Below are 12,397 nucleotides of genomic sequence, written 5' to 3' on the forward strand. Positions count from 1 at the left end.
GCACAGCTAACGCCCACTGAACAATATATAAGGGCAGGTGCTGTGCCGTGTGCAAATACTCTGGCACATGGCCAAGAATTGAAGAGATGCCCCCAAAAACAGCACATAAGAAGAAGAACTTCAGCACAGTGAAATTGAGGTTCGGTTCAATATATTTAAAGAAAGTGAACACGTGAACTTTTACAGGAAAATGCATTCAATATCATCCAAGAGTTTATTTAGTCTCAACTGTTGATAAGTGGACAAACAGTCTTTATTTAACAACCTAATATAATAATCTACAGTTTACTACCATATTCATGCACATTTGTTTTTTTTATGTTATTTAAATTTAAAACTTGCGTAGGACACAATTTGTGGACGCTGAAAACAAGATTTGTTACAGTGCTCTCGACAATAAAATGTTCTCTTTCTTAAGAGAAGAATAAGAAAACCTTTGATGAATCCCAGATATCAATGCGTACTGACAAAATAACATGTGTGGATACGAACAAAAACAAGAGCAAATTTGTACATGTGTCCGATCCTGCTATCGCTGCATGAGGCCCAATGTGTGTTTGCTTCCTTTAGAGATGGAGGTAATTGATGAAGTGTGTTAAACAGGTTCCTGCATTACATTTGTGAGCCTTTTCTGAAATTCTATCCATTCTAGAAACATATGAGACGATATTGCATTATAGCTTTAGACGTTCGCTAAATCGTGGCAATCCCAGTGTGTGATTACTTTGATGACCCTTGAGTCACCCAGACTGATAAGAAAGAAAGCCAGCACCAGTGCCAGCTTACCCAGGTAGTCCTTCAGTGAAGCACCCAGCCACTAATCTGAGGCGGCACTGCCAAGCTCCCTGTATGCTGCATCGAGGCGGACCGAAGGAAGCATGTTTTTGTGTATGGAGCGTCTGTTTCTTCTCACTTCTCCCCTCCCGCCCAGAACAGAGGGCTCTTTATGGTTGTTTGTAGGGGAAGACTGGGCCTGACGGCAGAAAGTTGGCTCTCGGACAAGGCCGGCAGTCTGCAGGCGCTTACTGGAAATGGAGCGAGGGCCGAGGCTCTGGGTTGGCTGGCTCGGCCCGAGTCGGGGCAGGGCTGGGCCCGGGTGCAGGCTGGCAACCGCACAGAGACAGTGAATGAGAGACTGAGCAGGGTAACTCTGAGGGGGGGGGGGGGTTCTGCCAAGCATGCATGCTAGGTCTGAGGCCCCCCTTTCATAGACACAGACATATAACTGCAACCTGAACCAGTCACACTCATTTCATCAGAATCAAATGATTTGACAGCCCTGACCAATTTATTTCAGATGTATAATAAGATATTTAAGCTTCTCCAGAATGTTGACCAACTCTACTATTTACTGGCCTTAAGGCATGTCAGTCCACAGAGATACAAAACATAGATGTAACATTACTAATCTCCATATTTAATTGAAAAGCATTACTGAATCATGTTACCAGCTGAGTGATCCGGGCAAACTTTTAGATGAACCGTTCTTTACATCCTTCTCTTACACATGCAGCTGTTGCTGCCAAGAGTTAAAACCACACATATAAACACTCATGTGTTCACCGCAGCCATCATGCTGCTTTACTGTCAGATTAAACAGAATTAGTTCTTCGGCCCTCATAAAGACAGCTATTCTGTTGTTTTGATTGTGTTGTGTTCTTGTATGAGTGTGTCACTGTGGTCACATTTTCTACAAATGAATCACTCCCGCTCGACCTGGTCAGTGGCTCTGAGCTTCAGACTGAGACCTCAAGTGTCAGTTTTAGATGGCATTGCTTGCATAGCGTCTTTTCAAAATAATCGTGTTCAAAGGAAACATACAGATTCTACTTGTGTCTTGACTTAAAATAAACTTTAAATGTAGGTTTACTTAGTTTTTAGCTTAACAGAGTTTTTAGGTTTACTTTTGCAACAAAACTACTTGGTTAGGCTTATGAAAAGATAGTGGTTTGGGTTCAAATATGTTTGTTACGTAACTGGTGTTAGTAAAGTACAGAAAGTGAAAGTTGTGTTTGTTTAAACCCATCTAACCTTCCCTCCCCACCACCCTACTCTGACTTTCTGCCTCCTCATACTATGTTATTTGCTCTGAATGTCTAATAATGACTACGATTGGTTTACATTTAAGTTAGCTTAAGTAAGCCCCCATTGTGTCTAAGGGCGCTCTAGTGTGTCGGTATCAGACGCCGTGGGCCACTGGTCAAGCATCAGTATTCGACGAGTTGGGAACGGGACGCCCGGTTATGAGGCGGATTGAAGTGGAGTAAGTAGTGTGTGATCTGTGACACATAAAAGGACCGGCATGAAATCACTCCATTTTCTCAATACAAAACGTGAAGTTGGGATAAACATGGGAGCAAAATGACCAAAGAATATAAATATTTTAAATAAAAATGTTTAACTGACAGTGAAGTGAATTCCATTTTGAAAGGAGGCTACGATGCCTAAAATTGTACTCATGAAAGAATTACAGAGTCATGAGTCTTCTCATTCCCCTTCAGGTTTAATACCCTTAACCATGGTCTTGTTTTCCTCCTTTTATCTTAAGAGAGATTGAATGATGACTTACTGTATAGTTACCATACCATTAGGGTTAAAAATACTTGTTTTGTGTCTTGTTGCCACGTCCATTTTTCAGGAAGACAATGGCTTATGGGGGGGAAGTAATTATGAATTGTAGTCAGTATTTGTTGTCTTCTATGCCTTCTTTCTCCTGGATGGAGTTAACTTGTAAGCCAGGTAAAGCATTGTAATCTACTGGTCTGTTCAACCATAGAGCAGTTTCAACCTAAAAGTCCACTTCAATTTGAAGCTCTAAAACAGTGTTGATTGACAATTTATTAGTTACTGTAAAACCAGCAATGTAACCAGTCATTCAGCCTTTTCACCTATTAGTCATCTTCCCCCCAGCTTAGTAGTCATCCTTGAGGGTTGACTACTACCAGGTGTTCTCACCACACACTGGTGGAGTGGCGGGCCTCTTATCAGAGCTGAACTAGGTTTGACATAAGTACTAATGCCCCTTCAAAGGGTTGTGCCACTGCCAGCGGCCAGCCAGACGTTTTTATCTACAGTTCAGCCCCTCGGGGCTGTTGAGCACTATAACACCCACTTGTCTGTGTTTCTGAAAGCAGAGCCGCCTAGTACCTGTCAGAGATGACACATTTACTGTATAGCCTGTTGTGACCGACAGGCTGTCAGACAACTTCTGACTTTTCTTGCTAAAGGTGGCTATTGGCAGCTACTTAAGGTTTTGAGCATCCAGTTGCACTCTCTTATCAGACACTATGTATTAGCTGATGTAAGAGACCCTGTAGTTTTGCCCACCCAAACAGATAACAAATACGCTTCCTGGGAGCCTTGCAGTGGAAAGCCCTTGGTCTCGACTTGTCTGTAGCTCTAGGGCTTAATAGGAGAAGGCGAACAAGAGGGGATTATTATGTATTAGCTGTGGGACTGGGAAGGGGAAAGGGTGTAAGTGGATTGAGACTGCAGACACTTTGGTGGAATAACAGAAGTTAAGGCCTGTCTATGAACATACCAATGAAGATCACTCACAATGATAACGGAGCACAATACAAGTAATCACATTAGTACAAGGTCTTTTCCCCCCTCCATCTCCCACTATGTGCTTTTTGTCTTGCTATCTACCTATGACCCTCCTCCTCTATCCCTTCCTGCCTCCACACCTTCTTTCTTTGTATCATTTATTTAGATTGGTCTAATTTTGAATTCCTCTTTGTAGACCTCCAGGACTGACGGGCAGTCCAGTCATCTCAGACATTTCCCTGATCCGTCTATCTCCCCACGGGTTGCCTGGGATGGTTGAGTCACCATTCAGCCCTCCACATCCTTACGTCAGCCCCCACATGGAGCACTACCTTCGCTCGGTACACGGCAGCCCCACCCTCTCCATGATCTCAGCGGCCCGAGGACTGAGCCCTGCCGAAGGTAAGATTCACCCCATGTACCACCAAGATATAGACTAAGATATCGATCTGATATCTACAATTAGATGTTGCTATTACCACAGGAAAATATGAACCATCACACTGCTGTATAACGACCTCGACCACTATAACACCTGAACAGCAGTATCACACATGAGGAACACAAAGTGGCACAGGGCTTGAGATCAATTTGACAACTCCTCATCTGGGTTTAAAGACAATTTTTTTGACGCTGCTTCCATGTGTTTTTAACTCTTTGTATTTTAGCTCTTCGCTCTACATTACATTTGGATACCTACTATGGATGGCTTCACAAACACAAACTGCAGCTGCCAATCAAATTTCTCTTCTTATTTTCTTACTGGTGGTTAAAGTTGTTAAACAGTTTTTCGCCATCCTACTGGGCTGCGTTGTCTGGTGAATTTGGAGAATCGTTTCCTTTTATGTTACTTGTTGCACATAAAAGTATTTACGCACACTTATGGACGAAGTCAATTTACTTACCAATGGCAAGCGCTGGAACAGAGTGCGAGAAAGACATACTAATACTCACACGCAGTCATTCACTCATATAAATGGCTAATGTGTGAATAACTTGCGATGCTCAGGCACACACGTTCCATCCATAAACACTCTAATACCTGTTAGGTTGCAATCAGCATCATGCAAGGTGGAAACACTCCGCCTCAGTGTTCTTATGATGTATGCAATGTACACAGTGTGAAGAACAAACTGCAAGTGATGTGGAAAATCTTTGACAAGTTAACATTAAATAGGTGGGATTAGAGTTGAGCAGGTTCACAATTTATGTATCCTGTTCACTATAAACCAACTGTGTCTGCGTGGATGCAGCTCACTGCATGCACGCTTTAGTTTACACAGTTGATTATTTAACCAACGTGATAATTAGTCTTGCACCCTATACACTCCCCGATATAAGCTAGTGAGGCACACGCTTGTTATGGTGTTTTGGCAAGTGTGTGCATGCTGGTGATTTGTGGGTGTATCAGGGATATGCTTTTCGGTATGTGCAACTTCCCTGCTTGTCTGTATATATGTCTTTACAGGAGAAAACATGGAAATTAGCACAGTAAAGAAACATGCGTCACCGCTGCACCATTGAGTTCACACGATGACAGACCTGTCCTCGCTACCCTTGCTCAAACAACAGGTCGGAGAAGTGAGGAGCCACAGGCCCGCACCCAGCACCAATAAATCACCAGGCACACGCTGCTGGCAAGTAATGCCTCGCCGCTCTTCAAGAGAAGCAATGCGGAAGAGATGCTGTCCCTGATAAAGTGGCAGGGAGGTATGGCTCCAAATGGAGGGCACTCTACAGCTCTAAATAAAGTCAGTGGAACCACGGAGCTCAGTGGAGCACACGCAAACCCTCTGATCGGGATACCTGGGTGTCAGGCATGTGTTAAAGTATACTCAGAAGTGGAAAGAGTATTAGAATATTGTACTCAAGTAAAAGTAAAACGAATGTGCTTGAATGAAAATAAAGAGTAGGTCAGTTCAAATGTGCTCTGAGTAAACGTCACGGTAATAAATAAAAAGAGCTATGGACACCGCGGCGGGTGCAACAGGTCATATTTAGTGTCATACAGTAAATGACACTTCTTACAGAATCAACAGCAGATAAAAACATAGGCATCAACAGGGAGCTGTATAATATAACACCATAAACTCCACAGCAGCTGCAGCCACAAACACACATGTTACAGCAAAGGAGAGCCTGCATAGCTTCTCTGCTCGTTCACTGTGCGGTTACCCCTTAACTTGTTATATTTTGATTTATTTTATCAAGTAAAGTTTTCGAATTTGCTAATACAGGATAACCACCGCTTCACTCGGCTGTCTTAAATAAGGAGCTGGACGTATAAAAAAAAAACTCAAACTGGTAGGAGAGATAGATATCCGCACACTTAAATCTACACTATATGTTTTAGCTTTCGGTAGACCAAAGCTAAAAAATAGTGTTCTCTGCATAGTGTGCGGATATCTATTCTACCAGAATTGGCCAATACACCTGCAAAAAACAAATGGCTTTCCCATCTGTGAAGATGGAAAACATTATACATGCCAAACACTAGCATGTTAGCATTGTCACTTACGTTAGCATATGGCTCAAAGCATCACTGCAATTAAGTGCAGCCCCACAGAGCCACTAGCATGCCTGCAGACTCTTCAGCTGTAAATGTTCTGTCATTTTATTAAATGTACGTATGCCCTACATAGTCCAAAATGTCAATTTACTTCTCCTATGGTGTAAACTGCCCAGCATTTCTTATATTTGGGGTAGTTGATGAGTGAGCAAGAGAGGGAATTCAGACACAGTGTCAGTATTGTTTCACTACAACATGGTGTTGTGTTTTTCTTTTAATAAAAAACTTTTTACCGGTGTTACTTTTGTCTGATTTAATTTGGACCAGTGGAGGTGGAGCTGCTATCTCTCATCATGTGTCCATAAGTGAGGTCACGCACAGACTTGAAATGCTACTCTGCAGAGTTGGTAACATGATCTGGCAGCCACGGACAAACCAAAGGTATATGCCCGGGTCGTTGCAGCCGGAGCACAAACACACTGCCTGTGCACTGTTACCACAGCCATGGCCTAATAGCTTCTGATGGATCCAGATTTTTTTGGTTTATATACGCGATTATGTGTCAGAGGGTGGGGGGAGGCTGTGGTTTTGCTCCCCCAATATCCCACTTGGCTCCCACTCAGTGATCCCAACCCCCACATCCCCCTGTTTCCACCAGCATGCATATTAATCTTCCATCGGCCCACACCCCTGTCCCCTCTCACACTACTGGGGGAGGTTAGGGGGGGAGCCGGAAATGGAGGAAAGGGGGACACAGGCACAGTTAGATGCAGGAAAAAGGAAAACCAATCCATCTCTCACTCTTATAGTTCCTGACACTTTTAAACGCGGCTTTATTAGGAGCAGGTGTTAACACATTTTACGTCAATATTACCTTTGCACAAGCAGCATTTAAGGCTTCCTCGGCATTATGAGCATGCGTCTGTTTGCACCTGCAGTGTATGACTTCAGCCTGTCCAACTTAGAGAAGTGCAGGAATGTGGTATTCCTTCCCTCCGTAGCCCCCCCCCCCACTCCGCCCTGCTCCATCTCTCCCTCTACTTCCTTCACTCCCTAGAGATATTTTCCCTTAGCCCAGCGAGCCTCAAAGACAGACATCTTTTATCAAAAGGCTCATGCCCCGCGGCATGCACGCAAGCGCGAATCCTCAAATCTGTAAAGCAGATCCTTCGTCTCCTCTGTTCAGTCCTTCTTGTCTGTTTCTGTTTTTGTCTCTGTTTTTATCATTCTGTCAAGGGGAAGGCAAAATAACTAAATCTAAATGTTTTTTGCGTCCCTTTGACTTGTCAAAGTGTTCAGCATCACTTTGTGGGTTATGACCGCTGTGCTGTGGCACCAGCCGGTATTGTATCTAATACAATCCCATTATCTGTGTTTTTATTTTCTTGATATGGTCAAATTTCTTTCACGAGACGATGAATGTTTAAAAATAATAACACATGCTAAAATTACAAGTCGGCATAAACAGAGGGGGATGGGAAATTGACCATGTGACCATGAAGACAAGTAGACATTTTTTTTTCTTTCAAGAAGAAGAAAAAAAATAAACCTGTTCTCCTACATCTTCTATTTGTTCCTCCCATTTCTGCTGCAGTGACCCACGAACACCTGAAGGAACGCGCCCTTTTTAGTCTCCCTCCTCCACCACCAGGGGCCAACCCCACAGAGTACTACCACCTGATGGCCAGTGCCAGCCAGCGAAGCCCTTACGGAGACCTGCTGATGCAGAGCAGTGCAGCAGCAGCAGCCGCGGCGGCTGCTGCTGCGGCAGCTCATCTGCCAGAATACATCAGCCCTGTGGATGGTGAGGATGAACTGACAGCTTGTGATTTGTTGCCTTTTGACAGAAATACAACTTAAAATGTTATACTGCACCTAAACAATTTATGAATGTACAGTCCAGTGTAGCGGCATATCTACAGTTACAATTTGCTATTCATAAAATGAGAATTACACTATATACATTAATAGCACATCAGATTATAAAACTGTTGGATTTCAACGTCATTTTATCATATCTTAATCTAGTAACACATTTTGTTTATCTAATTCGAAATCTGTTATTATGAAATCCACATTTTACTCCCAATGAAACGCAGCATATTTGGGTTTCACTGGGAGATTCCGACTTCTGAAATTGACAAGATCTTTTACTACAAGACTTAACACTGCTCAATGTGATCTCCCCACTCTTCATTTATTTGCTGTTTGGGCAGCGTTTTGCGTAATTTCTTGAAGCAGAGGGTTTGCACGTGTTAATGTTGTGTAGCAGTGGCGGTTAACGCTGTAACACACGGTTAACATTGTGAAATGTCACGGTTAACGTGTTAATCTTGTGAAACGCCACGGTTAACGTTGTAACACATGGTAATATTGTAATAAGTGACAGTTAACATTGTAACACAATGTTGACATAGTAATAAGTCACAGTTAACGTAACACATGGTTAACATTGTAGTAAGTCACAGGTAACGTTGTAAAGTGCTTAATGATGTGAAACGGTTGTGGTTAGGTTTAGGCCACAAATCTACTTGGTTAGGGTTAAAAACAATATCATGGTTTGGCTTAAAATAAGTACGCTTGTTACGTCAATTAAGCTACAGCCATAACCTCATGTGACTCAGTGACATAACATCAAGTGACATGACTTCATCAGTGAAAGTAGGCACGGGACACGGACGGCGGTCCCCTGAGTGAGTGTCCCGTGTATGTTTGACCCATCCTCCCAACCTTATTGGACTGTTTTGCTCTTCGTACTACTTCAGTTGCTCTGAACGTCTCATAATGATGCGTCTCATACAGATGCTGAACCTTTACTGGAAAGCTTACTGAATCACCAACATGATATGTCAGTTTTATATTTCCATGTCAAAAATGAATAATTATCTTTAATAACTGCCATCCCAGTAATACTAAAGCACATGCCTTTCATCCCTGGTACAGTAACAGCCAGACTTAACATCCATCTTGCCCTTTGTTCTCTGCACCAGGCATGTTTATACCATCCTCTTATTCTTCCTCTTGAGGCGTTTTCATGGAAGAGTTCACCACATCAAAGCTAGTGTAGCTCTTTAGACTTACACGTAGTATGGGGGCCGCAGCTAGTTGAGGGTTGAGGGTGCATAAACACTAAAAGCCCAAAGGCCAGGAGCTCGTAAAAGCACGTGTTCACTAAGAGTCTCTTGTTCTGATGGTGGTTCAGGTGTGCTTCTACTGAGCAACGTCCTACAAAACAAATCCAGGGCAACTGCAAAAAGAGCAGCATGAGGAGAATGTGTCCGTGTGCGGCGGAGTGTTGCTCTGAGACCTTTGCGTCTGCTCTCTCTTTGTCGGGTGGTTAAGGCAGAGGTTACCCTCACGGGCTGCACGGCTGTCCACTGAACGACGGGGATGAGGCAGCTTAGCGCTGAGACACACACAGTGGTGCACAAAAAATGTAACAGCCAGGCAAATAGGCGGGCAAATGCTCACACGTGTTTGCACACAAGTTCACAGAGGCCAGCCTGTTCGCTTTTGCCGGTAAGAACCCGGGGCCTCTATCAAGATGACGGTCCGGCACCAGAACAGACGTTTGATCTCAGCAGCGAAACGCATCCAAGAAACCTTCAGCCCTCATGAATGGGGAACAGAAAGCACACAGACTGGAAATCTGTCCGTGAAAGTCAGCCTTTTCGATGCCTGATAATCAAATACTCCACTTGGCACCGACGCCCGCCCGGCTCCAGGAGCCCCTCGCTCTTTCTGTCATCCCGTCCAACCACCCACCCAGAGAGAGAAAATACTAATCTGCCCCACTGCTTTCACCACTACAGTGTCACACGGTTAACACACGACACCGCAAAGGCAGGCATCCTCACGCACAGGTAGGAAAACACAGCGGTGCGGAAAGGAAGTGATTCCGATGCGGGACTGCTTGGCAATTAATGTTTAAAATGACCTCAATCACTTAGTTAACCACAAAATGGAAGGACTAGGAGCCTTGCAGAAACTGTAGACCACCTCTCCGTCCTCCTCCTTTTTCTTCTCTACCTCCAACCACCTCAGTGACCACCGCTGTCCTGCCTCGCCCGCACTTGTTTGGCGAGACTGTTTGCTCAAATAGCCGCAACTCCCTCCGCTCTACGCAGCGTCCACACTTGCTGCCACCATCCCGGCAGCTTTTATTTAGTGTTGGACCGTGCTAGGAGTGATGTGGTTAGGTTTAGGCCACTCTGCCAGCCTGGAGGCTCTTCCATTGCGGCCTTGAGACACAAGGTCCGTATTGACCAAGACGGCCAGCTAATGGTCATCGCGGGCAGCCTCGGCCTGAATCAAAGGCCTCATTTACTGCCAGAGCGTGGGAGGAGGAGTAGTGGCAGAGGTGGCAAATATGTGCTTCATCCCTCAGCGTTAGTTTTGGAAGGCAGCGCAGATAAAAACCCATATTAAAAATCAATTTATGCACTAATATTCAGCAGACCCACCGCAAAAACTGGGAGCCCTCAGTGAACCCATAGTATGGCTCCTCACCCGCCTCCCCCTCCGACCCCTGTTTATCCTCTGGATAAGTGAATTGCGAGGCTTACGGTTGAGCCATGAAACACTGAGTGCTGCTGTGCTGAAGTGTGCTGGTGGAAAAGTTGCGGACACATGTGTCAGGGTGGGGGGGTTGTCAGTGCCACAGGTCCCACTTATGAATTTTTCGGATTTACTGTTGGTTTTGCCTTAAGTCAGACACTAAACTCAGGAATGTCTCTCCTCTTCGTTATATGAGGAAGATGTTGTTTTAAGTGCCACAACTACAGACCGCCACAGACTTTGGGGGAATTCTGTTTGTGTTCCCAGTTAAAACACAAACCTACGCAGCAGAATGGTTGTTTGATTGCAGTCTTACTGTTTCAAGATCCGTAAGCCGCTTGCTGGGTTTTCCTCCCACAGAATTGTGTGATGGACAGGACTGCTCTGCAAACATGGCGTTACCAGCGTCTGTAAAGGCCTCGCTGAAACGCTTAGCTGCCTCTGTAAGCCAGTGTTGGAGTCTGCGGTGTTTTTCACACATTAATCATCTCCTGTTATCTGATGAGAGTGACATGGATTCTGAGTTGAGCAAACTGGACTAAAACAACAAAAATACATTATTTACAAAAGAAAATGTTGGTTCAAATCTCCTTGAATCACACATGCGTGAGCCTTGTTTTGAATGACATACTTATCTAAAACAAGCTGGATTTTCTTCAGACTTAAAAAACTCTGATAAAATGTTAATCTGTGGAAGATCTTCTCCCTATGCGGGATGTAACAATTGGAAGATGAATGCCAGAATCACACATGGCATGCCTGCAATGACTTAGCTGAGAGACATTGGAGACACTTTGGGGCCCAAATACTCAGACATTTCCCTGTGTGCTCTCATAACATCTTTCACAATTCATCGTCTACTTTATACTTGATGACATCACTAATGTGAGTTTAATAGCGCAATCCATTGTTATCCAAACTTGGAACAAAAACGAACTCCGACATGGAAAAGTGAAATGGAACGGTCATTCAAATGGATTCTAAGGACACTTGTGCAAGATCCATCTAGTCCGAGTTAGCCAACATAGATAGACTTGAAGTCACAGCAACATGGCAGCGCATACAGTGAACTGTTAGCAGAATTACCGTTTCATCAATTTTTACTTTTTGAAGTGTTTTATGTCGTGTTTTGTGTCGTGAAAAGTGCTGGGAGAAAATAGGAGGCATTTCCATCCAGTTGATTTGTGCTCATTAAGAGGTGATGCCTATTTGCATGAGAAAACCCCACAGGACTCACTAGTCATTCAGTTACAGGTAGTTTGGTCTTCTGTCACGAGAGACTTGCCATGCCTACATTAGTTAGCTGCATGTTTTCCCAATTAGATGCACTGGGACACATTTAGATCAGAAGTTGGAAATACCGACTCAAAGTTAAACTTCAGACTTGCAATGGATCATAGCATTAGCACTCTAGTTTTGGGGTTTTGGAGAGCGTTGTTCATGTTTTCTAATATTTTTGATATAGTGATAACGTATGGATTTTGAAAATGGACGTAGTTCCCTTTGAAGACTAAATACGAGAAGAAATGACTTTTATAGAGGCCATTAGTTTCTGTCAGAGATGTCTTTCCCCCTACAATTAGGCGGGGCAGTTGATAAACCCGGCCTTATTAATATTCTGGTCTGTGAACCTCAATAGAAGTAACAAAGATTCCAATACGAATGAAAAGACATTTAACCATGGTCAGCATTAGCTTTGGTGCACCACCACTACTGTAAGTATAAACAAAGTCACATTATGGTATTTCACATTGGGAGGCATTCAGAACACTGTTTGTATAT

At 43.8% G+C, this 12,397-nt stretch overlaps 1 protein-coding gene across 1 annotated transcript in view; it reads left to right on the top strand.

The window, feature by feature from the left end:
* gli2a (GLI family zinc finger 2a) overlaps positions 1-12,397 on the top strand; it is a gene marked incomplete at its 5' end in the record, with an annotated part of 67,359 nt that overhangs the window by 36,996 nt on the left and 17,966 nt on the right. The window contains 2 exons of the mRNA XM_079170144.1: positions 3,746-3,951; positions 7,653-7,862. Of these exons, the coding sequence (XP_079026270.1) occupies positions 3,746-3,951; positions 7,653-7,862 (416 nt within the window). The remainder of the gene's footprint in view (positions 1-3,745; positions 3,952-7,652; positions 7,863-12,397) is intronic.

The sequence above is a fragment of the Pholis gunnellus genome (genome assembly GCF_910591455.1).
Source record: "Pholis gunnellus genome assembly, chromosome: 12".
Classification (NCBI taxonomy): domain Eukaryota; kingdom Metazoa; phylum Chordata; class Actinopteri; order Perciformes; family Pholidae; genus Pholis; species Pholis gunnellus.